The sequence below is a fragment of the Melozone crissalis genome, unplaced genomic scaffold, assembly GCF_028551555.1.
Source record: "Melozone crissalis strain CALT ecotype California unplaced genomic scaffold, PUWL_Pcris_2 ptg000018l_1, whole genome shotgun sequence".
Classification (NCBI taxonomy): Eukaryota; Metazoa; Chordata; class Aves; order Passeriformes; family Passerellidae; genus Melozone; species Melozone crissalis.
This window is the reverse complement of record NW_026535796.1, coordinates 33,447,928-33,471,361: the sequence shown is the minus strand read 5'-3', so window position 1 is coordinate 33,471,361 and position 23,434 is coordinate 33,447,928. Positions and strand designations below refer to the sequence as shown.

The 23,434-nt window shown below is 42.7% G+C and overlaps 2 protein-coding genes across 3 annotated transcripts in view; one reads left to right on the top strand and one right to left on the bottom strand.

The window, feature by feature from the left end:
- The window catches only part of LIN52 (lin-52 DREAM MuvB core complex component), a 40,821-nt gene extending 33,336 nt beyond the window's left edge, over positions 1-7,485 (bottom strand). The window contains exons 1-5 of the mRNA XM_054276052.1: positions 7,408-7,485; positions 7,252-7,326; positions 7,057-7,094; positions 6,526-6,592; positions 5,439-5,522 (exon numbers count right to left, since the gene is read on the bottom strand). Coding sequence (XP_054132027.1) covers positions 5,439-5,522; positions 6,526-6,592; positions 7,057-7,094; positions 7,252-7,326; positions 7,408-7,426 — 283 coding nt within the window. The 5' untranslated portion in view covers positions 7,427-7,485. The remainder of the gene's footprint in view (positions 1-5,438; positions 5,523-6,525; positions 6,593-7,056; positions 7,095-7,251; positions 7,327-7,407) is intronic.
- Positions 7,486-7,735: 250 nt separating this feature from the next.
- Positions 7,736-18,137, top strand: ALDH6A1 (aldehyde dehydrogenase 6 family member A1). Of its 2 annotated transcripts, none has more exons than XM_054275463.1 (12): positions 7,736-7,814; positions 7,984-8,046; positions 10,119-10,193; positions 11,537-11,698; positions 12,278-12,356; positions 12,903-13,205; positions 13,906-14,027; positions 14,275-14,464; positions 15,074-15,255; positions 15,672-15,851; positions 16,043-16,141; positions 16,605-18,137. In XM_054275463.1, the coding sequence occupies exons 1-12, from the start codon at positions 7,755-7,757 to the stop codon at positions 16,707-16,709; spliced, it is 1,620 nt and encodes a 539-aa protein (XP_054131438.1). In that variant the 5' UTR covers positions 7,736-7,754; the 3' UTR covers positions 16,710-18,137. The 2 variants fall into 2 exon arrangements, with proteins under 2 accessions (XP_054131438.1, XP_054131437.1); XM_054275462.1 differs by having other exon boundaries at positions 7,984-8,049.
- Positions 18,138-23,434: the final 5,297 nt, after the last annotated feature.

Here is a 23,434-nt window from a genome sequence, read left to right as displayed (position 1 = left end):
ATATAACAAGCACTAGACTTGGCAGACATTGTTCTTTTCCAAGCCCAGCATATTTAGAACAATGTAGGCAATCCAAAACATATTTTCTTCTATGATGTTTCAGATTAATTTCAGAGGCTGCTGAGGTTGCAGAGGACTACAATTCAAACCCAACGACAGCTTAACTTGAGAGCAAGGTAGTTGTTCCTCATTCATGTGCCCATCCATCTCTTGCTGTCTCTGGAAGAGTCCCTCCATTACAGGGAACCCTCAGAGATTTCTGGTAGTGGCTGCTTAACTACCAGGCAGTTTAGCCTATTACTAAAATAAATAAATGAAAATATCCATTGTCAAACAAAAGGTCCTTCCAACCCACCACCCTGACTGACATGCCACTGGCAAACATCTGTAGATGAGTGAAAGTGCAGGGAGGCACCCAGCTGTACCTGCACAGTAATCTCTCTCTGCTTTCTGCATCTCCAAGATGTCCAAGGCACTGGGGACTCCTCAGCAGCCAGACATCCTGGAAGGATTTATCTTCCAATCATTTTTGTCATTACTGAGTGAGAAACTCCATGACTACAAGCTCCAGTGGTGATGTGTTCTGATTTCAATGCACAACACAAGTACCTCCTCGTGTCTGTCCCCACACACTCTTTCATTCTCTCTGGCTCCCATACTATGAGAAACCATGAAGAGTCATTCCCTAGTCACACTTGCTCTGCATTAATGTTTTACAGACCTTTTTCACATACTACGTGAGCTGTTTCTCTCCAGGCCAAAAAACCCAAGCCATTTATTTATTCCTCATATTAAAGAAAATGATCACGGGCTGACTAAGCTAGACTGGCTTTTCCTCTATAAGTCTGGTACTACAAGATGACCAAACTTTTGGTGTCCACCTGCAATCTCCCAGGTCATCCAGGTCTAATCTGTGGGCCCTTGGTTAAAGAGCTCTTCAACTACAACCTTTTTTTTTTATTTGCTTGAACATATATGGAAAATAAATCAGCCTTACAAAGAAAATAGGAGCAAAGTTGCTAGAACCTAGTGAAAGCCAGGGTGCACAAAACAATGGGAAACTATAAATAAAGAGACTTAGTTGAGCATATTTGGGAACTGTCCCATTCCTCTTGAAAGAGTATGAGGATTTGACATTGGATAATACAGTCATTCCTAATTCTACAGCAAGAACATCACAAACTACCTTCAACTCCAAGTAAAAATTTAACCTAACACAAGAGATTAGACCAGAAAAAATCACTGACAAGGAAATGGTAAATGATATTCATATCTGTTTGGTCAGTTATCCCACATTTTCTAATATTTAAGGCACACACAGCACCCAGGCACCATTACCCTCACAAAGACATTGGGGCTTATGAAGAACAGGCTTTGCAGAAGTCTCTCTCCAGTACCACTGGAGCAGTACCGTGATACCACAGTGGCTGAATAATCATTCTGGCAGCAGTGAGATTTTATAAACATGGCTGTGATACCAGCTATTTATATTTACATTTCAGGACCTCTGAACCAGTATAGCAGATGTTATCTGAAAAATATCAGAGATTCACAGGGAAACAACAGCAGGGTCTTCAACGGTCCCTGGACAACCACATTCCTTCACTGACACAGTGCCTTTCCCATGCTCCCATCCTACTTATATTTTATACACAAGTTTTTTTCTGAAGTTTAGGAAAAAACTCAAACTTTAAGGTTTTTTTTTATAAAAAAAGCATTTTCCTCTGTGTTTGTAGTTCTCAGATATTTCTCTCTGTATACCTACATACCAAAGGATGAGAGGACATATCTTTAAATGCATGGACTTCTCAGAGTTGCCAGTTCATGAAACCAAGACTTCAAAATTCCAAAGTAAACTTTGACTCAGACACTCCAAAAGGTGCAATGGGTCATAAAGTAGAAAAACAGAGCTTCCAACCTAAATTTGCAGTTATTTACATTAAGTGTTTTGAAACTTGCTGCTTTATGTCTGTGACTGTGTTCCCAAAAAAAGAACTATTTCCCTCTTGCTTGCCACATTAGCCGGGGTCTGCTCATTCTGCAATGCTCACTACTCCACTCCAAGCAAAGCCTGCAAGTGGAAAAATTGAGGGACACGGAGGGGAGGAAGAAAGTTCATAACAAGACTTTTATATCTTTTTCTTCCCTAAACTCAGAAATGAGACTCACTGAGTGGCTGCAGCCCACTTCAGAAGAGCTACCATGCCTCCCAAAGTCACCCTAACTGTATGAACACTAAAAGTCAGCGTATTCATAGAGCCCAATTCCTCCTCCCTTAAAATAACCACATTAACAAAAACAGTAAAATTGACACAAAGCAGGACTTTAAATACTAAAAATGGTTTTGATTACTCTAACCAATAAAATAATTAATTAACCGAAGGAAAATAGAAGCTCTAATGTGAGAAGGTTGGAGTTCATTATCTTGGAGGTCTTTTCCAGCCTAAATGTTTCTATGATTCTGAGAACCAAAGCAAAAAGAGAAAAGCAGCTACAAGCACAATGATGAGGTAGAATTTTACAGAGCTTAAAAAGCTGACAAGGAAACACAAGCTGAAACCTCAGAAGTGCTGAAAAATAATTTATTTTTAAAAGACTTTCTTGATACAAGGACCTGAGCCTGGAAGCTTTCAGAGAACTCCAGAATCACCTTTTAACAAAGAATAAATACACAGAAGAGACCCAAGTCTGTCTTTAAAGAGGAAAGTAAAAATTTTCTTTTAAATGGTTCAAGCTACAAAAATTCTGCTTCATTCAAGAACAGCTATTGATATGAATCCTGTGCTAAGGAATGGAAGAATATTCTGTAAGGGTCATTTTGAGCAAGAATCCACCTACTAGCATGACAGGAAGAAAGTGGTAGAACAAGCTGGAAAGAAAAGCCAAATTATATGTTGATAAATTAAACTGATTCACAGAAGCCACAGGGCAGTCAACAAACTAGATAGGGTTTCAGAAAGTAAAGGTAATCCCTCCCCTATGGGAAAAAGAAGGGAGGAATTTAGTTGTATAGAAAGGAAACCTGTGAAAAGCACGGAACCAAAGAGGAACTGAGAAAGCCATGGCCAAAAAGTTTGGACAGCTGAGATTGTAGATAATAAAAATGTGGGATTCAGATAACAGTATTCAACTGTTCCTAGGTGAAAGCCATCCAGATGTCTCATCAAGATGGACAAAACATTCAATACATCTGTTCCAAACTTGTCAAGAAAGTCCTCTTACACAGACAAAATAGTAAGAGTTCACATGAATTCAAAAAATAAGACATGTAAGTCAGTAATTATTAATTTATCCAACTACATCATGCCAAATCAATTATTCAGATTTCAATGCTAATGTTGCAATAGTACCTCAATAAATAAACTTTTAAAAAGTTACCCTCTCCCAGAGCACTTTGCCTAATGAATTCTAATGCAAAATTGATGTAAAATATGTTGTGAACTGGGTATAACAATAACAGATCTCACAACATGATTGCAATGTCACTCAATAGATACATTTTTCATGGAATGCTGCAGGAATCACCCTGGTCCTGCACAGTACACAATTTATAACTTGGATGAAAATAAAAGTCTTTGAAAATATGAAGGATTTGAGGTGGGATCTAGAAGAGAAGAGTTGGAAGGAAAAGTAAGTTAATACAATGAAGCAGCATTGTCTCTCAACCTCACTGCTGATTAAACACTTGAAAATACCATAAAAAAAGACAGCGCACATTTTGAAAGGAAAATATGTCACAAAAAACAATCTTGGGAAGAACAGCTTTAAACCTTAACCGAAATGTCAGAGTTTTATAAAAAAGAAGTCAAACTTCCGCGGGAGGCCTCATGCTGCCATCTAGAGGAGACAGGTCAGCAGCAGGTTTGGTCCTGCTTTTGACAGCCAGTTTCAATGAACCAGCCAAGCCAAGAGGGAGTAAATTTCAGTACAGAGATATAAGCAAATCATTACCGTCCAAGACCAAACCATAAGTCCCTTAACTTTAATGAACAGATATTTTGGATTTTTTTCTTGTTCTCTTACTTGTCTAAGTTCATAAGAGAAAATAACCTAAAGGCAGTATTAGGAAAAACAGTCCTCAGCAGCTTCTGTTCAAATTCCACAACTAATTTTTGGTAAAAAATTTCCAAAGATAAATTTATATTACAACACACAAAGTATTCAATGGATTACAGTAAAGGAAAACTGCCTTCAGTGACAAGAAGTTACAAGCATGGAAACCTTTCATAAAGGTTGAAAATTCAAGATTTAAGTTATAACTGTTGAGCCCCATATTTCAGTTTTCACTCACTTGGCCTTCTTTACATATGCACTTGTCCTCAGTAAAAATAAATGGAACCACATGCAACAAATATTGCACATGCAATAAGGAAACAAACACCTCCCTAGCTTTACTGCAACTCAGGCTCTGCTAAAGTCCATCTAGCAGAACAACACTGTCTGACATCAGAGCCTGCAACTTAACTGAGAAAGCCAACCATCAGCCAGCCTTTGCATTTGACTCAGTTTTACACTGTTATACTTTAACTGCTACTCCACCAAATGCTTTACACAGTCTTAACAGATGTTAGCACTGGAAGTAAAATAAACTTGAAGTATGTTAAAACAAGCTTAGTGATTTGTTATTAAGAATGCATTAGGCTATCCTGTGTTTGCAGTCAGAAAGACTCTAAAGGTTTTGTGCTACCCACTGAGAGGAAGGTGAAAGACTTGAAACTTTTGGTGCTTTGTGTAGCCCAAGAGTAATTACAACCAGGGACTATGTTAGAGCATAACTAAACAGAAAAAAAATTAATGTGGCAGTATGTATGGGTAGCATTAAAAATGATACAATACTCTTGAAATCCTCAAAGCTGGATCAACCTGTTAACAAGAGCTCTAAAAACGAGACAATGAAAGAAACTCTTTCTTCCAAAAACCACAGTAAGAGTTGGCTGTTTGCAATTGGGATGAAAGTCATCTTTATTCCTCAATGACATCACTGCCTGCCTCAACTGAGTGTAGAAAAAAGTAACAGCAACAGAAGCAGAAAACAGTATGAAAAGCAAAGTGACAGCAGAATCCTACACGCAAGTGCAAGTTTCCCTGTGGAGCAGTGCATGGAATTAGAGAGAAGTACTGCCACAAGGATTCTGAGAAATACCTTTAGTATCTGAGTGGGGAATTAAGCAAAGTGATCTGATTTATGTAAGACAATGCTAACTCAGGAACAGAAGTCTCTGTGCCACTGGGTAACACCAGACTGACACACATGTTTTCCCCCATGCAGGGAGGCTGCAGGTTGGGGATGTAAGCTCATTCTCTCATCCTGCTGCAGGAGGTCACTGTCAAACACTTGCCAAATCTGCCAACACACTTTGCCAGCTACCAATGTACAAGCACATGCTTTAGTGGAAAGATTTGGAATGCAGTCAGTCATATCTGTGTACAGCACTTACATTCATCCAGTCCCAGCTGATAAGCCAGGTTCTGCAGGCCACGAACTTTTTCCATCAGATTAGCTGTAGTAAGGCTCCCCAGCTCTGAAGAAGAGAGAAGAAGGTGAATTTTAACACTGTCTATAGTCCTCTAGTAGCAGCTCACCTGTTTAGTACTTCACAGAGCACTTTCAAGCCATACTTCTGTCAGGATCTGTTTCAGTGAACAGTGTATGGTCAAAATTCAAGCTGACTCCACTGCTAATTTTAACATAAGGAAAAAGACACCCATGACTCTAGTTCATGCTTTAATCTGCCACCATTGCAAAGAGTAATTTGATCCATACTTTGGAAGTTCCTGTAAGTCACATTGCAACATGAATAAGCTATATAAAAGTATGTAAGAGAACGGACTTATTTTGCATTAATAACGTGAGTTCAAGCACATTTCTTGGAGCAAGTCAGAGTTAAATCATCTCACTTCCACTCTGCAGCTGTGACATGTCACTGTGACAGGATCACACATCACCATCCAGAATTCATGACAGGCAGAGCACACTGAAGGATGTTTACTGCAAACTAACAGCTGCAACATGCAGCAAGTGTACATGCTGGCTAGTCCTGCTGTAACCTGCCCTTGCCGCCTCACCATTGCACTGGAGCTCCTGGATCCGTGACAGAACACACACACATGTAGAGCAAGCACCTCTGAACAAGTCAATTAACACATCTAAGCTACTCACCACCTGATCAGCTGAGCCTCTCCAAAAAATTCATGCTACTTCTCAAAATGCAGGAGATGCTGATTATACTTATACAGTGATAAAAAAGGCTAAGGGAGGTGACTCAAACATGTTACACTGCCTGTTTTGAAAAATCAGCCTGCCACTGACATCTGGAGAGACTCTTGGAAATAACTGGTTAAATGAACATGGCTATCATTAACAAGATGAAGAGACTTCTGAGTTGGAGATTCTGCAAACATGATGGCTAGAGACCTCAGGCCATAGGGCTTCCACCAGAACAAGTGCTTTAAGCCTCTTAAGCAAGTAGTGAATTCACATCTGCTTTGGCAACCTCAATTCCTGCCCACAATATTCATACTCACCCTTCAGCATATCAATATCATCATTTTCTAATTCAGCCATCCACTTGGGAGGAGAATTTGTAATTGGCTGTTTTGAAAAAATAGAAGTTCATATTCAGAAAAGTCCATTTTTAGAATTATACAATGAAGTACGATCTGCATTGAAAACTAATTATGCCGACAGCAAAAATATGAGCATGCGCTCCATAGAAATACTTTTATGTTTAATCTTGTTTCTTCCTGGACATTTTAGAGTTTAAAACGGCATACCAATATCCACAAGCCAAAAATCAGCATGAAAAATAAGATTTTCTGAAGTTTAAAACCCTTTATTACTTCCAAAGTATAATTCCCATACACAGTGAACTGCATAAAGTATAAAAAAGAAACACATATATAAAAGATACATTAAAACCAAAAGGTATATTGTAGCATACACTGGAGTTATTATTGAGATACGGTCCATAGAAGATGTAAAGCCCGCAAGGGAACCGGCAGATCTACCATTACACGGAAGGAGGAAACGCGAAAGGCAAGGCAGCGCTCACTCACGCTTTTGAAGGAGGCGGCGAACTCGGCAACGCCGGGCACTGCGGAGAGAAAGCGGAGGTTGGCGGGGGTGAGCGTCCCTGCGGGCAGCACCGCCACCCGGCCCGTGCAGCTGCCCCAGAGCGGCCCGGCCCCGTCGGGCTCTCCCCACCCCACCCGGAGCTGTCACCCTCGGGGCCCCGGGCCCGCCGGACTTACGCTGCTCGGGCCACAGGTCCGGGGAGGCGCGGTCCAGCTTCTCGAAGCTCAGCAGCGAGGCCTCCAGGTCGGCGCCTGCAACAGAGAGAGGGTGAGGGGAGGCGGGGCGGGAGCGGCGCGGGGCAGCGGCGGTGCCGCCGGGCCCTCCCGCCTCACCGTCCGCCGGAGCCGCCATGGCGCGCGCCTCACGTGACCGCCCTCACGCCCGCGGCCGAGCGGGAGCGGAAAACAAACCCCGCCCCCGAGCCCCACGTGCCGCTCTCGCGGCCGCCGCGGGGCGGCGCTGGGCCGGGCGGGGCCGGGCCTCGAAGCTCGGAGGGCGGCTCGGCCCCCTCCGCCAATCGGCGGCCCGGCACGGGGGGCGGGGGCCGCGGGAGGCGGGGCCGGAGCGGCTGCTGGCGGCGATTGGCCGCGGGCCGCGCGGGGGCGGGGTCCGAGGCGAGGCGAGGCGGGGCGGGGCGGGGGGCGCCGCCGGGGGCTCGGAGCGGGGACCCTCGGCCGGGATGGCGGCGGCGGCGGCGGCGCGCGGAGTGTGGGGCGGACCGCGCCGCGTGGCGCTCAGGGTGAGGCGGCCGGCCCCGGCCCGCTCGGGGGGAGCAGGGGGATCGTGGCTCAGCTGGCCCCGGGACCCCGCGGGGGGGTCGGTCCCGGGCGGGGAGCAGCCGGAGGGGGGTCGGGGGGAGGCGCTGCCTGACCCGCCCTGAGGTGCTCTGTGCTTCCCCCCCCGTCCAGCTGCCGCGGAGAGCCGGTGCCCCCTGGATCGCCTCAGTCACCGCGTCCTTCTCCTCCTCCTCGGTGGTGAGTGCCCGTCCCGCGGAGCGGAGCCGGTGGGCGGGGGAGGGAGGCGCGCAGAGCCCCGGGCGCCGCCGCCCGCCGGACGCTGCCCTCAGGGCGGCTCCGCTGAGGCCGCTCCCGCCAGCTCGGCTGGAGCCCCGGTGGGTCCGGTGGAACAAACATCGGCACTGCCCCCGTGCTCGACGGGAGAAACGGAAAAAAGTTTCATGTCCGATTTGTGAGAGCTGGGAGCTGAGCGGGGGCCGCCCGTCACATCGCGTTCCTGCCGGTGGCTCTGGACTGGCCTCATGCATCTGTTTGCGACAGAGAGAGGATCTGGTTTCCAGTATCAAACAGCTTTAGTTGTTGTACTGCCTTTTTCCCTCCCCTGTCCATGGCTGCACTGTCTCTGAACTCCAAACCAGGATTCCATAAGTAGTCTGCTTTGTTGCCGTCCATGTTTCCACAACAGGTGCATTCCCTACATACAAAAAGGGTGGCGATCTTATGGAAAAAGTGCAATTCATTTTAATTCACTATTTCCTGGCTTGCTTAAAGTATTTTTTGTTGCATGTGCGATATTTGAGATACACTTTCTAAGCAATTTGAAAAAAACATTAACTTTATTGCACTGAAGTCTGTGTGGGTCATAAAGCCTTGGAGTTTGCAGCTCCATTGCATTAGCCTCAGTGAAGCTAATGGAGTGATTGACAGCCATAGGAGTTTGTCATTCTTTAGACCAGCACTAGACCAGCAGCTTTTCTGACAGTCAGGAAATTCGGTCAAGGGACTCAGATTTCCTGTGCTTCCTTCCAGGTTCTAGAGGAGATTGTGTTTTCATAGGCACAGATTTCTGCCTCTCTTCCCCAAGTGTGATTCCAGCTACATAATCATCTGCAACTTTTTAATTTTTTTAAATTAATTTTTTTTAATTCTCTTCTAGTGTTGCTTTCCAGATCATTAAGTTTTGCTTGTCCATTAACAAACTTATTTTATACTTCTGATCCTAGCTTTCTCATCTCAAAGCTTACTCAATTTGTTCCAACTAACATTGCTGCTTATTTTTTTTCATTTTCATCCACTTTTCACTGTCATTACTTGTCCATCCAATGCCATTTATGTTCCTGATTCTTCCTCTGATCTCTTTCTCTTCATTACAATTTGGATAGCATCCAAGTCCTCATCTCCCTTTCATAATTCCACATCATAATTTCTTCAGTTTTCTGATATATTTGGGCTTATATCCCAGTTCTGTTGACCTGTCTCATTTCTGTTATTCATGCAGAAGATCCATTTCCCCTTTCTCTTACCTCTTCTCCCCAAGTCATGGATTTGTGTCACGATTAACTGGTTCTTGCTTTCTCCTAGTTCTCTCCTTACCTACCAATGTCAACTCATCTTTTCTAGTTCCTTAATTTATACAGTCACAATTTGTTTTCCTGCATGGTACAGTTTTGTTGCCTATCTAATGCTAATCACAGCTTTTACCTCTGCTTTCTGTTCTGTTCAATGTTTGCCTGAACTTCCTATTCCAAACTTTCCTTGTCCCTCCTCTTCATCTGAGTGGGAAGGTTCTGGTTTCTGTGCTGCCAGCCAGGACAATCCACAGATACAGGTTTCTTGCTCTTAGACCCAGCAGGGGGTGGGGAAAGTCCAGTTTTCTGCTTGAAGCTATAAACTGGAAAGATGAATCTGCTTAGTGGCTTGATGGGAAGGAGGCACATGGGACAGTGGTACAGTCTGCACTGGGTTCATGGAATTCCCATGAAGTGAATTATTAACTGTTTCTTCTGAACATTTATGAGTTGCAGTTTTTCAGGTTTTGATTAAATAGATTGAAACAATTCTGAACATAAGCAGAGCAATGTATTTTTTTTTCTAAAACTGCTTTTAGAAAGAATTTTGGCCATTTTGGTGTAAAGTGAGAGCAAAATGGGGCAGAGAGCAGTTAGCTGGGTCTTGTGAAAATTGGATCCAGACTCTAGTGGTTCACATAGCAGTAAATGATGAAGGCTTGCATGTAAAATGGCACACTGGTCTTTAGGCACATTGAGACAAAAATAACTCACTGTCCAATATTTTGCCCTCCACAGCCAACAACCAAACTCTTCATTGATGGAAAGTTCATTGAGTCCAAAACTACTGAATGGATTGATATCCACAACCCAGTAAGTGAATGGTCTCATCTTATGTAAACGTGATCACTGTGAAACAAAGGTCTGTGCCTCTCTTCAGGGATGTGGCAGAAGAAAAACATACACATATTTCTTAGGAAAGGTTTAGACGTGGAGCTTAAGGCAGACTACAGCTTCTCAGTTTCCTTCTCACATGAAATCTGTCTCAGAATAAGTTACTATTACCTTTACCTCTCTCACATAGTAAGCCCCTGATCTCCAGAAAGGAAGCTTAAATTTTGGTTATATTTTTTTTTCATAGAAAGGCTGTGTGTTGAGTATGTCAAATTTCTGACGGGTGTCTTTCACCCTGTATATGAAATCAACTGGGTGTGATTTGATGCCAGCTGAAAATGAAATCCTGATAGAGGCTGATATTACTCTCAGAGTAAAAAGGTGAAAAATCCTGACAGCTGAAGCTCCTCCCCTTTCAGAGAGCTTCTATCTCTGACCCACAATAATCACAGAGCTGGATGCTATGCAGTGCAAAATAGATAAGTAGCACTTGTATTGTCTATGTATTCCACCAAAGACAAATGGAAATGAGGTTGCACTCAGAATTCTGATCCTCCTGGTCTCCCTAGTAAGCATTTAAACAGCAGTTTCTAAATCTTCTCTGTAAAGCTCTATTTTCATTTGCTTTGTGGAAATGATCAGAGCAGCAAGTCATGTTCAGGAAGCTCATTTGGTCTCTACATAGCAAGCTATGTTCTTGTTTAATTTTCTTCCTCTTGTTTTGAGTAGTTTCTTAGTGAGATATCTGAAATTTTTGTCATGTCAAAGCAGGTTTAATTTTTAAGAGAACATTAGAAGGAGGTTAAGCTGGCAAAAAGCTTGAAGTTAAAATACTGTAGAGTTAAGGTTGTATGTAAATATAGTACTTTGGCCTAGGGGTATGGGTAAGCTAACATCAATGGCAATTGCACAGTCATGTACTGATTTTCACTAAGGAATTTTACCTCATTTAGTGTGCAAGAGGGACAGCCAGATGAAGCAAGACAATGGAGAGGGAAAAGACCATGGCCCACAGAAACTTTTGCCTTACACTCTCTAGAAGTTTCAAGATAGACAAGTCACTTCAACTCCAGCTTGGAAATCAGCACTGCATTTGTAGTTTTCTGAGTGCCTAACTTGATATATTTGGAGTGCAGGTTTTCAGAACTACTCCAGTTGTAGCCCAGGCCTTTTGTGTGCTATTAGGGAAAGCATTTCCTTTGTGCTCTGCCCTCAGAAGTACAGCTCCTTGTAGAACAAGAATATTAGGTGTGTGCTGTGAAATGGTTGGTGGGAGCAGATGGGAAAAGCTGAGTTTTGATGCAATTTGTTTTCTGTTTCAGGCCACAAATGAGGTGGTTGGCCGTGTACCGAAAGCCACAGCCAGTGAGATGGAGGCAGCTGTGGCTTCTTGCAAAAAGGCTTTTTGGAACTGGTCAGAAACATCTGTTTTGAGTCGCCAGCAAATCTTTCTGCGCTACCGACAACTCATCAAAGAGAATCTGGTGAGACACCATGGCTGTGTGCGATGGCTGTGGCTGAATGCGTTGCAGCTGATTTTAGGAACTAAATTGAGAGACTCAGGGTTTACAGAGTCCTTGATGAGGTGTTGCCATGATCAAGGAACCAACTGAGACACTGTTGAGAGCTGCAGCAAAACACCTCCCATCCAATGTTAACAGAGAGGCTGCACTTCTTAGGGAATATTATTCTGAATTTGTCCCTTTACCAAGAGACCATGGAAGGAACTTTGAGCCTTGATGGAACATGTGTCAGTTGATGAAGACAAGTATGTTACGATGTTTTTGGTTTCCCTAATGGATTTTTTGGTGTGTATGTGGTGTCATACCTGAAAGCATTAGAATACAAGCCATCCTAGGATGATTTTTTCTAAAATGTCACCTATATGGGTTACTGGCTTCTTGTTTATAAGGAGCGAATCGGTCAGCATAGGTTTTTCTGGATTCTGTTCAGTCTATTCATTGTGATGTTCAACTCTCTGTTAATTCTGTCTTATCCTTGCAATCTATTTCATGGGTGGGCACTTTTCTAACATTCATAAATATTGTGCTTTCCATTTTCAGAAAGAACTTTCCAAACTCATCACCTATGAGCAAGGGAAGACCCTGGCTGATGCTGAGGGAGATGTTTTCCGAGGCCTGCGTAAGCTGCTGGCTCCTCCTGTTAAAAAAGGGGGTTTGGGAACCCACAGCAAGGGATGAGGTCTCCTGAGCAACTGATTGTTCTGTATATGTTGGTCCCTTTATAGTCCCCTAGTCAAAGAAAAGTGTCAATTGTAGCTCTAATCTGAAGAGTTTTCTACATAGAGTATCTTTAAATCACTTCCAAGTCGTTAGAGCTTTTTCTAGGAGTGACTGCAAACTACTAAAAAGGGATAAGAACTTCTCACCTGTTTTCAGATATCTAAGGTTGAGTCCCAGGTGGTACAATAGTGCTGTACCTGTGCATTTGGTAGTGGGACTGTTGTGTCTGTGCTTCTATCATAATGATGTGTAGTGTGGTCAAGAGAGAATCCATTCATAATTTGTTCACAATGCTTGGCAGAGAGATTTTCTGGTGCACAGTGAGTTTTAAGTTGTGGGAGAAGAGGCTGGAAAAAAGAGGTGGGTCAAGGCAGTAGTGAAAAGGAGGTTTGGGGACTAATTGTTAACAGATCATCCAGCAGCATATTTGCCCTTTCTGCTGCAGAGGTGGTTGAACACGCTTGCAGTGTGACATCCCTCATCCTTGGGGAGACCATGCCTTCCATCACTAAGGACATGGACACTCACACCTACCGCCTGCCTCTGGGAGTGTGTGCTGGCATTGCACCATTCAACTTCCCAGCCATGATTCCTCTTTGGATGTTCCCTATGGCCATGGTTTGTGGAAACACCTTCCTGATGAAACCGTCTGAGCGTGTACCAGGAGCACTGATGTTCCTTGCCAAGCTGTTTCAGGATGCTGGTGCCCCTGATGGGACCCTGAATATTATCCATGGACAGCATGAAGGTAATAACAACCCCTCCTGGGAGATGACAAATGTGTGTGTTGTGGTGTGTGCTCAGTGGGAGGTACCAGCTGGAGAGTCTGAGACTGCTGCTGTTAGATGGGTTTGGACAGATGCTTCAGCTCTATTGATGGAGCTGAAAGGTGAGTGGGAGATTTTCTGTCGCCTTGCACCAGATCTTTTAGGAGATACGGTGGACAAAATTTTGGGGATTGGGGTCAGAGTTCCCAAGGCATTTAAGTGCTCAAATTCTATTTAGCAACCTAAACTACAACTAAAATAAGTAGATAAATCATCTTGGTTTCGCAAGGAAGCCTAAACAAGAACTAAATGCCTCACTGACTATACAGTGGATGCTAGTATCCTGGCTCATAACATGCTATTTTTTACAGTACACAAGTAGCTTCAGGACATGATAATACCAATAGAGAACAGTAACTTCACTTTGACATTGCTCAGACACCCTGGGAGGTGCCCAGAGCATGAAGAGATGTAAGAGAGCCAGGAGAATGAAGACAGGACGGAAGTGTGTGTCCTAAGAAGTGACTGAAAAGTTACACAGACAGGCTTTCAGGGAACTCAGATGTAGGAAACACAGAGGCCATGATTTCAATGAGGATACATAGATTTAGTGCTGTGGGGATGGGAATGGAGGGAAGCATTTGTGCCCCACAGTTACAATGTATTATTTCCTATTTGAAGCTGTGAATTTCATTTGTGACCACCCGGATATCAAAGCAATCAGCTTTGTGGGATCCAATCAGGCTGGCGAGTACATCTATGAGAGAGGATCCCGGAATGGCAAGAGAGTCCAGGCCAACATGGTAATGTCTCTGAACAGAGCACACTTTGAGCACACAGACCACCTCTGTCACCTGTAATTGTTAAGAGACACCACACCACTCAGCAGCAGAAGCTGACTTTGCTGCTGATAGCTAAGTGATAAGGCTGTTCTCTTGCCAGCCTGTTGGTAGCAGAATCATAGCCACTATAAGAAATCATTGCCAGAGGGCTGGAGAAGAACCGGTCTGGGGTGGTTTATAATGGGAGACTGTGTGTGTTGTGTTTCAGGGAGCCAAGAATCATGGTGTGGTGATGCCTGATGCCAATAAAGAGAACACCTTGAACCAGCTGGTTGGAGCTGCTTTCGGAGCAGCTGGCCAACGCTGCATGGCCCTGTCTACAGCAATTCTAGTAGGAGAAGCTCAGAGATGGCTGCCAGAGCTTGTAGACAGAGCCAAAAATCTACGAGTAAATGCAGGTACAGACTGAGATAATTTTTACAAGCTACTTCACTTCTGTACAACCATGGCTTTATAGGTCAGCTTATCTGCCATACCGTGTTGTGACCCTTGGAGCTATTGGCACCACCATTGATGTGTAGGGGTAGGAGCTAGCAGATTGTCTGGATTGGGAAACCCAGCCCTAGGTTTGGAGGTAGGAATATGTTTTCAGCTGCTGGTGGGACTGTGATGCAATGTTTACAGGATCAGTCTTGTTTTAACTGGAGATTTGAGGTTAAATCCTATGTTTAACTCATGTCTGCCATTTATATAGCAGTCTCACTTTGAAAAAGCGAGACTGTTATTAATTCATGGGGAATTATTTTTTGTTTATATTCAATAAAGTGCTGCAAAGGGGAAAAGTTTCCTTCCTGAGATTAATCTATTGTTGAATTTTGGCTTTCTGGTGATTCTGTATTGATATGAGAGCTGCAGGCTATTGTTCCTGTTCATCGATGTCTCAAATCTGTGTTCTGTGTCTCAAACATCAGGATTTTCAGATTTTGCCTGCCAGTGGAGTTATCTCCCAGATGCCTATGGAAAGGAAGTTATCAGAGTTAAAACTTGGTGTCTCTGCCTCTTCACAGGAGACCAGCCTGGAGCAGATCTTGGGCCTCTAATCAGTCCCCAGGCTAAGGAACGGGTTTGCGGTCTGATTGAGAAAGGAGTAAAAGAAGGTGCCAGCCTTCTCCTGGATGGACGTAATATCAAAGTGAAGGGTTATGAAAAGGGCAATTTTGTTGGACCAACGATCCTTGCCAAAGTCAAGGTAAGATGACCAAAATCAGTGCCTGCAAAGGTGTATTGCAAGGTCAGCTGAAAAATGGGTTGGCCAAATCAGTCAGGAATCAATGATCACCAGTTAGAAAGGCCATAAATGGCTCAGCCTTCCCTTGCACAGTGTCAATGAAGTACTTCTTGTAATGCAGGCAGTAAAAGCTGAAACTTTTTCACTCTGGAGATGAAAAGTGCTGCCTTCTTTAGTGTACTAGATAGAGGACAGGGCATGGGAAATGGTGAAGAGGTAAGGAGGACTGAAGGGTGGCCTGTGGCAATGCAGTATGATCAGTAATCCTGGGAATATCATGAGTACCAACGGCACATGTGTTTCTTATATGCTATTTACTATGATATTTTTATTATATCCTTTCTACAAGCTGCTTTTTCTACTGTTTGTACTGGCAGCCAAACATGACTTGCTATAAGGAGGAAATCTTTGGGCCTGTCCTAGTGGTGCTGGAAACAGACACTTTGGATGAGGCCATTGAGATGGTGAACAATAACCCCTATGGGAATGGAACTGCAATCTTCACCACCAATGGAGCCACAGCTCGGAAGTATTCTCACTTAGTAGACGTGGGGCAGGTATGTTCCAGCTAGGATTTGTTGCTTTTAGCCCTCACCATTTACAGTGGGTAACCATTCAGCTGTAATCACTGCCTGCTCAGCCAGCAGTACCAGCCTCAGACATAAGAAAACAAAATGCAGAAGCATTTGGAGAGTGCTCTGCAATCTGCTATTTCTTGTGACTAATATGGCAGCTTTCCTTTGTGTAGGTGGGTGTCAATGTTCCAATCCCAGTACCTCTGCCCATGTTCTCTTTCACTGGCTCTCGTGCTTCTTTCAGAGGGGACGCCAATTTCTATGGCAAACAGGTAACTTTCTGATTCAGAGTACTCCATTGGGTTGAATTGTGATAAATCTGAATTGTGATAATCGTTGATATAAGTGTTATAAAAGGCAATGGACAGATGGTCATCAGCCCTCATTAGGGAGGAGACTTGGAAGGTATTTCAACCAGGAGACTGAAAACCAGCCAGTGATCACAGCACCATAATTCATGTCACAATCATAGATAGCCCATTCCTCTTTATTTTTCCTCTAAGTGAAAAAATACAAGTCTTTTTAGGATATTTGAGAAGGGAGCAATAACTAGCAAGCTTTCTCACAGAATCAGAATCTTTGTGAAACTGATAAAAAGAACAGGCTGACAAGAATTGTTTCCACAGAAGAAAACTCACTCCTGTTTAGATAAAGCAAAAACTGTTTGATATACCACTAGTGTAGACCTGAGGAATTCATAAGGCCAAATATCTGATATGTGGATCTCTCCTCCAGGGAGTGCAGTTCTACACACAGCTGAAAACGATTATTTCTCAATGGAAGGAGGAAGATGCCACCATTGCCAAGCCTGCTGTGGTTATGCCAACTATGGGAAACTAAACCCGCCTTTGCAGATGCTGTTCCTGGTGCCCTTCTATGCTGCACTTTCCAGCTTTGTCCTGACTATCACCCTTTACTTGGGAATGAATAGAAAGCTCCTTTGTCTCAAGGATCTGTTACTGTGCAGGCTCATGTGACTCATGGTCTGGATTTTCTGTTGCTGTCAGTGTTTTTTTGGTTAGCTGAACTAATTTTTTCCATACAACCTATCAAAGACTAAATAACCTTATCTAACTGAAAGGGCAGCCACTGAGATAGGTCTTAGTTTGTGTTTCTTTCCAGACCCCGTGAACTTGAACATAACTCTGGTTTTCACTTCAGTATCTTTAGCCTTAGTGACTCACTCCTGACTACATCTTGTAGCAGGTTTATTTACCTCTTTATCTTGCATATTAAGATTCTGAGTTCACCTTACTCTAAGATGGGTACTCATTTTGAGTGGCATAACTGGGACATCTTGAGTGTCTCACAGAAGTGACTTTACATATGATGAAAACAGCAAGTTGTCAGTCTTTCACCTGTCAAGCAGTTTCCAAAACACTGGGAAATAGCTTTGTATGGATTTTTCAGGAAAGCATATTTGATTGCTTGTCTGAGGATGAAAGAAATTTCTGTATGGTACAGTGACCTTCACTGTACCTTTGACAGCTTGTAAACTTCTGTTCCTGTTCTGTCTGGAGCTTGTATGCTCAAGCTTGCCAGCAATTCCATTATAGCTGAAAGTTGTTTGGTGCCTTTTCGCTGTGCTAGGGGATACAAGCCTACATGTCCTGTACCATAGTGAAACTGTGGAAGCAGAAACAAAACCATGTGTGTGTGTCTTTGTGTCACAGCATCATGTGTGTCCAGATAAAATGGAGCCTAAGTAGACAGGTCAGTAGGAAGAAAGAACACATTTTTTAATATCAAAGCAGCCAGGCCTTGTCTGTTTGTTTCCTGATTGCAGCTGTCCTGATTGTAGCTGTATTTGTTGTGTTGGTTGATTGACTCCTTGTCACATTTGCTCAAACACAGTAATGTACTCTTGGGACTGCAAGTTCCTATTGATACAGAGGAGTAAACTTGGTATATACAATGTGGTTTTAAGAATCTGCATTTGGAGTTGGAGAACCTATATTTTTATTTCTGGTTCCTGAAAGATGATGCAGCCATGAAGGATCTGCAGGGATCTCACTCAAACATCCATGGAAAATAATATTCTTCTAATGATTGTAACCATTAAGTGTTCTAATGAAACAACCTGAATGTGAACACTTTGTATCCTGCCTTCTGGTAAAGATGCCTTGTAACTGACAGCTCTATATTAGTGCAATTGCTGTGCATTCACTAATGTTTGTATCTTGTTTTTTTTCCTCTGCTATACACTAGAGGGAAATTCTCACCTTGCAATTTGATTACGAATTAAAAACATGCTTATGTATTTCTGCAGAGCATGACTGTTCCTTGGTAAGACCTTACATAGGTGTGATGTTGATTTTATTCCCCTCTTCACAGGAGATGGTCTGCAGCTCCTGTAAGCCATGTATACATTTTCCTTTTACAGTATTTCAGGGACCTCTGTACCAGTTTTCTTGCACAGCATTTCAAGGAATGCCTTGTTTCTGTTTCCATGTACATATAATTTGATCACAGACATCTCCACCAAGTTATACCAACACTTTATACACAGGTTCTAACCACTAGTCCAAATGGTAGTGCTCTGTACAGGGTCTTGCAAGCTCCTGGTTTGGGAAAAAATGAGGTCTTTAAGAAGGAGAAAAAGAAGTATATTTCAGATGGATTTCAGACACAGAGTCAAAGCAGCAGTGCAGCAGACAGGGGATCTAGAATTCACAGCCTTACTCAGAAGCTAACTTTCAAAATGAAAAGTGCAGATGAGTTGCTAATTGCTGGCTGCTGTTTAAGGAAAGTATATAGCTGCCTTACTTGGTCTGTGCTGTTAACATCTGAACATGTGGAAGGATCACTGCAGAAGAGGATGAATCTGATAATGTGGCCTGCTGTGTAATAAATATTAGGTTGGGATAAGTATTTTCTGTGTTGCAAAGGTAAAATATTCTAGGTAAGTCACTATTAAGACATTGGCATTCACTCAAGTACCTAGGAAAGAAATACTAAATAACAGCCTCTAATACTGTCTACAGTCATTTACTTTCACAATGCCTTAATTTTCTCCCTAATCAGCATTGCTATTCTGACTTTGCTGTTGTCCTATTAAAATCCATTGTATCCTTCTTTTAGAAATTCTAAAATCCATCTTCTCCTGTAACAAAAGCAGTCTATTATCAAGGTCACCTGCTCCCTGAGGTACTGCAGCACTATTCCTGTACTTTCTCCAGATATCTTCTACACACCTGTATGATCTTTTCATTTGTGTGCAAACATCTTTTCTAATTATCTACATTTCCAACAGCATTTTTACACAGATAGTTTTAAATAATTGAACTAGAAATACAAATCTTGTGAGTTCCTTTTCTAGTAACGAACTGCCTTTTTTAGATCAAGCTGCAGATGCTATTTGATTGTAATTTACCTGCCTCATCTCACTGCTGTTTCTGCTTTCCACTCATCCTTTTTATTTAATATTCACATAAAGATAAGCTAAATAATGTATCTTCTATGTTATACAAAAGTATAGTCTAAAGTATCTCATAATAAATTTCTTTAGACTATTAAAATACAATTTTATAGTCAACACTTTGAAGACTATTAAAATTTTCTTGCTCAGAAAGCACTGAAATCTATATTCTGAAAGCTATCTAATATGCTACAGTCCAAAAATTGTTTTTAAATGGCCTGACCACCTCTGAAAATTTGGCTCCGTGACTTCCACTCTGAGGGGTTTTTTTTCCCTCTCGATGTCAAGAAAAAGGCTCCAATCCACTTCCATGTCCGTTTTGGAAAGTGGCAGCCTGCCTTTCCAAAGGAAGTGTCTCACATCTTTCTATATCTTTATGTATAAATGCCTCCAGGGCTCCTGCTGATGAACTTTATCTGATAATTTGATGTCTGAGTATTGCATTTTGGCTCGTGTGCTGGCTGCCTCACATCTGACAAGCTGAGCATGCCAGAACCCTGCCCTACCTATTCCTCCAGGGTAAGCTGACACTGCTTGCCTTGGAGGGTTATAATTAGCAATAAAGTTGTATCTGAGTTGGTATCTGAAAATCAGGCACATGAATCCCCATCATGGCCCACCCTCTGTGATCCTATACTGAATGCAACATCAGCTGCAGAGATTTTGCCTTTTTAATCAAAACTCACTGTGCTAGGTGAAAATGTACCTCCTTGTATGATCATGGACTTTCACAAGAGCATCCTCTAGAAAACATAAATCTGCTTTTCAACAAGAGAGGGCTTTAGGAGGTAATAAGATTTTTTTTTCCATGAGAACTGTGTCTAAATGCTGAAAGATCAACACAAAAACAAATCTTAAAATCAATTTTTAAATTCCTCATTTTTGTCACACAAACATTCAGGTGCATATAGATACCTCACTATAATCTTATGTCCCAATTCACAGCTTATAATATACTTAATGCTGCTTGGACTTTGAATTTCCAGTGTAAGCCATAAGTATCTCTAAAGTCCTGCTCACTCCCACACTTCTTATGCAGATAGCAATGAACCATAGAGTAAGTAAACTTTTCATAATCTGGCTGCAGATATTTTTACTTTTTAATACTGGGAAGTTTGCTTTACAATACTCTTACAAGGAAATACACCTGGGGAGTGCTACTGTCACAATAGACATTATATACTTGTTTGGTAAAGATGGATAGGGCTCCATTAATGACTGAACAAAATAAATCCCACTGCACTGAGCAAAGTTAATTCTAACTTCTATTCTTGACCTTAGCAGTATCAAAATTTATTTCCACTTGTTCTTCTTTTGATACAATACACAAAGATTGAACAGTATAGTCTACTGCATGTACAAAGTCAGTATATAGTGTACCAACTTTTTGAAAAAGTTACAGTACCTCACACCAAGCCACGCAGCCAGATTCTTATGTTAGATTTAGAACTTACTGGAATCCTGTGATCAGCTCAGTTCAGTATCCACCTACTGAAGAAACAAAAGATTACCATGGATTTGTCCCATCCATTTGGACAAAAAGCAATCACAAAACATGGGTGTTTTTTTTCTCTCATGTCAACTTATTGATATCCAAAAATTTTCAAAAATTTTTCCCCCTGAAAAACAGGGAAAAGATCAATCTATTAGAAGAAAATTTCAAAGGCATATCATTCATGGATTCCGTATGTGTAAAGCAGGTTTAAAATTCTAGCTCTGCATTGCTCTTATTCAGCTTTTCATAGCACATAAATTTTAAAAATAAACGTAAGCACAGAGTTGTGTTTTCAACTTCTAAATCTGTGGCTCTCTAAAGTAAATAGAACAAACCCAATGACTTCTCTTCTGTTAGTGGTTGTAAATAGGGAGGGGGAGGCCTTGTACGAACATTAACTAGTTTCAAATACATTGTCCTTTCCTTATCTCTCCTCTTCATACATAAAAGGGTCAATACACAATTTTCTCTCTCAGTTCCAGTCTCTCCCTTCTCCAGGGAAGAAGATTCCTTGGACCTCAATTACAGATTTCACCCTGGTTTTTCAGGGAGTGTTTCTGCTCTATCATCTTTGAGATAACCTGAACAAAGCATTCCAACTGACTGTGTGTCACCAAGTTATTCAGTAGCCAATCCATCCTAAACAAACATTTTTCTGAGGTTTAGGATCACGTTAATCTCTCACCAAGGATGTATGAAAGCTTCAGCTATGGGAGACCTTAACTCCATGGCTTAAAATCCAAGTGCTCAGGCACTGCTGCAGTTGGCAGGTACAGACGTTTAGCATGAGGCTGGAGACCTGCAGTCCTGGCTACATCCTGCAGCATGTGCAGCTCTAATTTAATTTAAACTGCATCCTCACAGAAATTCTGAGATACACTTGTAAATCCGAGAACTTGTTTTATTCACTATAAATTGTAATCCTGTCAATCAGTACTGCATGCATGGGATCCTGTTTTCAATATGTCAGTGTCTGTTTCATGTACTTAATTTTTAGATTATTAGAAAGCTTGAAGAAAATGGCCTCTAATACTGTCTACAGTCATTTACTTTCAAAATGCCTTCATTTTCTCCTAATAATTATTAAAATGAAACTATAGAAGCATATCTGTACTGGAAGTTCTCTATAAAATTCCATATGACATGGCAGAATATGCAAATAACTCTTTGAGTTTGCCTTTAGTTTAATCCATAGAAATAAGGACCAAAAAATGATAACCTAGTTGAAATTAGGTTCCCACAAAGTCATTGCTAATTTATAGGATACTGAAACTCATACAGTTATTCTCACTACAGAAATTCCAAATCCAAAAAATATTATCATGCAAAGGACTTTTTAGGCATCTGTCAAGGAAGATGGACGCTAGTTTTCAAAGTTTCCATACCAACTGCATTTATGTGCTTCCTCTAGGTCTCTGTGCACATTATTTGTGCTATTTCTGCTGCTTTTGAACATTTTGATTTGGGGAAATTGCTTCTTTGATGCACATGCCTCTATATTTTTTTGTTATTGGCAGTTTGGGCCTTTTCCTTTAATGCTTTCTACTGGATATGATCTCCTGATTCACATCACAGAGCATTTATATAGAATCTATGTTTTTCACTCTGTCCATCTCTCAAGCTCTCATTTCTAGTAGTTGCTGCAGTTTTTTGATCCCCACCATACTTGGCGGGTGCTGAGTTTTATCATTCTCTCTCACAGATTTTCTGGTCATCTGCTGTAAGGCCATTTTGTGTTTCCACTTTATACTGCAGCTGTCTGCTACAGATGGTGGTGCAGTGCTGAGGAAGTTTAGAAAAGGAGAAAAAAAAAAACAGATACAGAAAGAAAATTGGCCCTCCAGATAAAGATCCAAGATCCTTTATACTAGATAGGCTGAAAGCAAGCACTGGCACATGGGCAAGAAAATAGTTTCCTACTAGCTGACTTCATCAATGTCAGAGGATCAGACCTTTTATCTTCTTATTCAATAAATTAGATGTTAAAATAACTGAATTTTCGTTTCCATTTTCAGAGGTTTTATTCTAACCATAAAAGGGATTTGCTTGGTATTTGGATTTAGAAAAGTAGGAATAAGGGTAAAGTGAAAGAATCTGTGATAGAGCAAATAGGGGCCACAGCATATGGGTTCTTTTTCATTGTGTTCTGAGCAGAGTTTGGCTCCGTTTTCTCTAAAGCCGCGCCCAAGGAGCCAAACCCAGCACGTTCCCTCCCAGCTTTCTCTCTTTCCGAGCTGAACGAGCGCTCCAGCCTCTCCTTGGCCATAGCCTGCTGAAGGCCCCGATCGCCGTGCCGTGCCATGCTGTGCCGTGCCGCTCCGCCGTTCAGTGCTCCCTGGCGAAGGAGCCGGGGGAAGCCCCGGCGGGACGGAGCGGGCGGCGGGGGCGGCACGGGGCTCGTCCCGGCGGCCCGGCCCGCCTGGCGCCTTCCCGCCCGCGGGGGGCGCTGCCGCCCCACACCACGGCCCCGGCGGCACGGGCGCTGCCTGCGGGGAGGTCGTGCCGTGCCGTGCCGCGCCGTGCCGTGCCCAGCCGAGCCGTGTCGTGCCGTGCCGTGCCGTGCCGTGACGTGCCGGCCGTCGGGAGCCGGCCGCCGGTGGGCGCGGGCCGGGCGCGGTGTCGGGGCCCGGCGGGCGGGACTGGCTCCCGTTC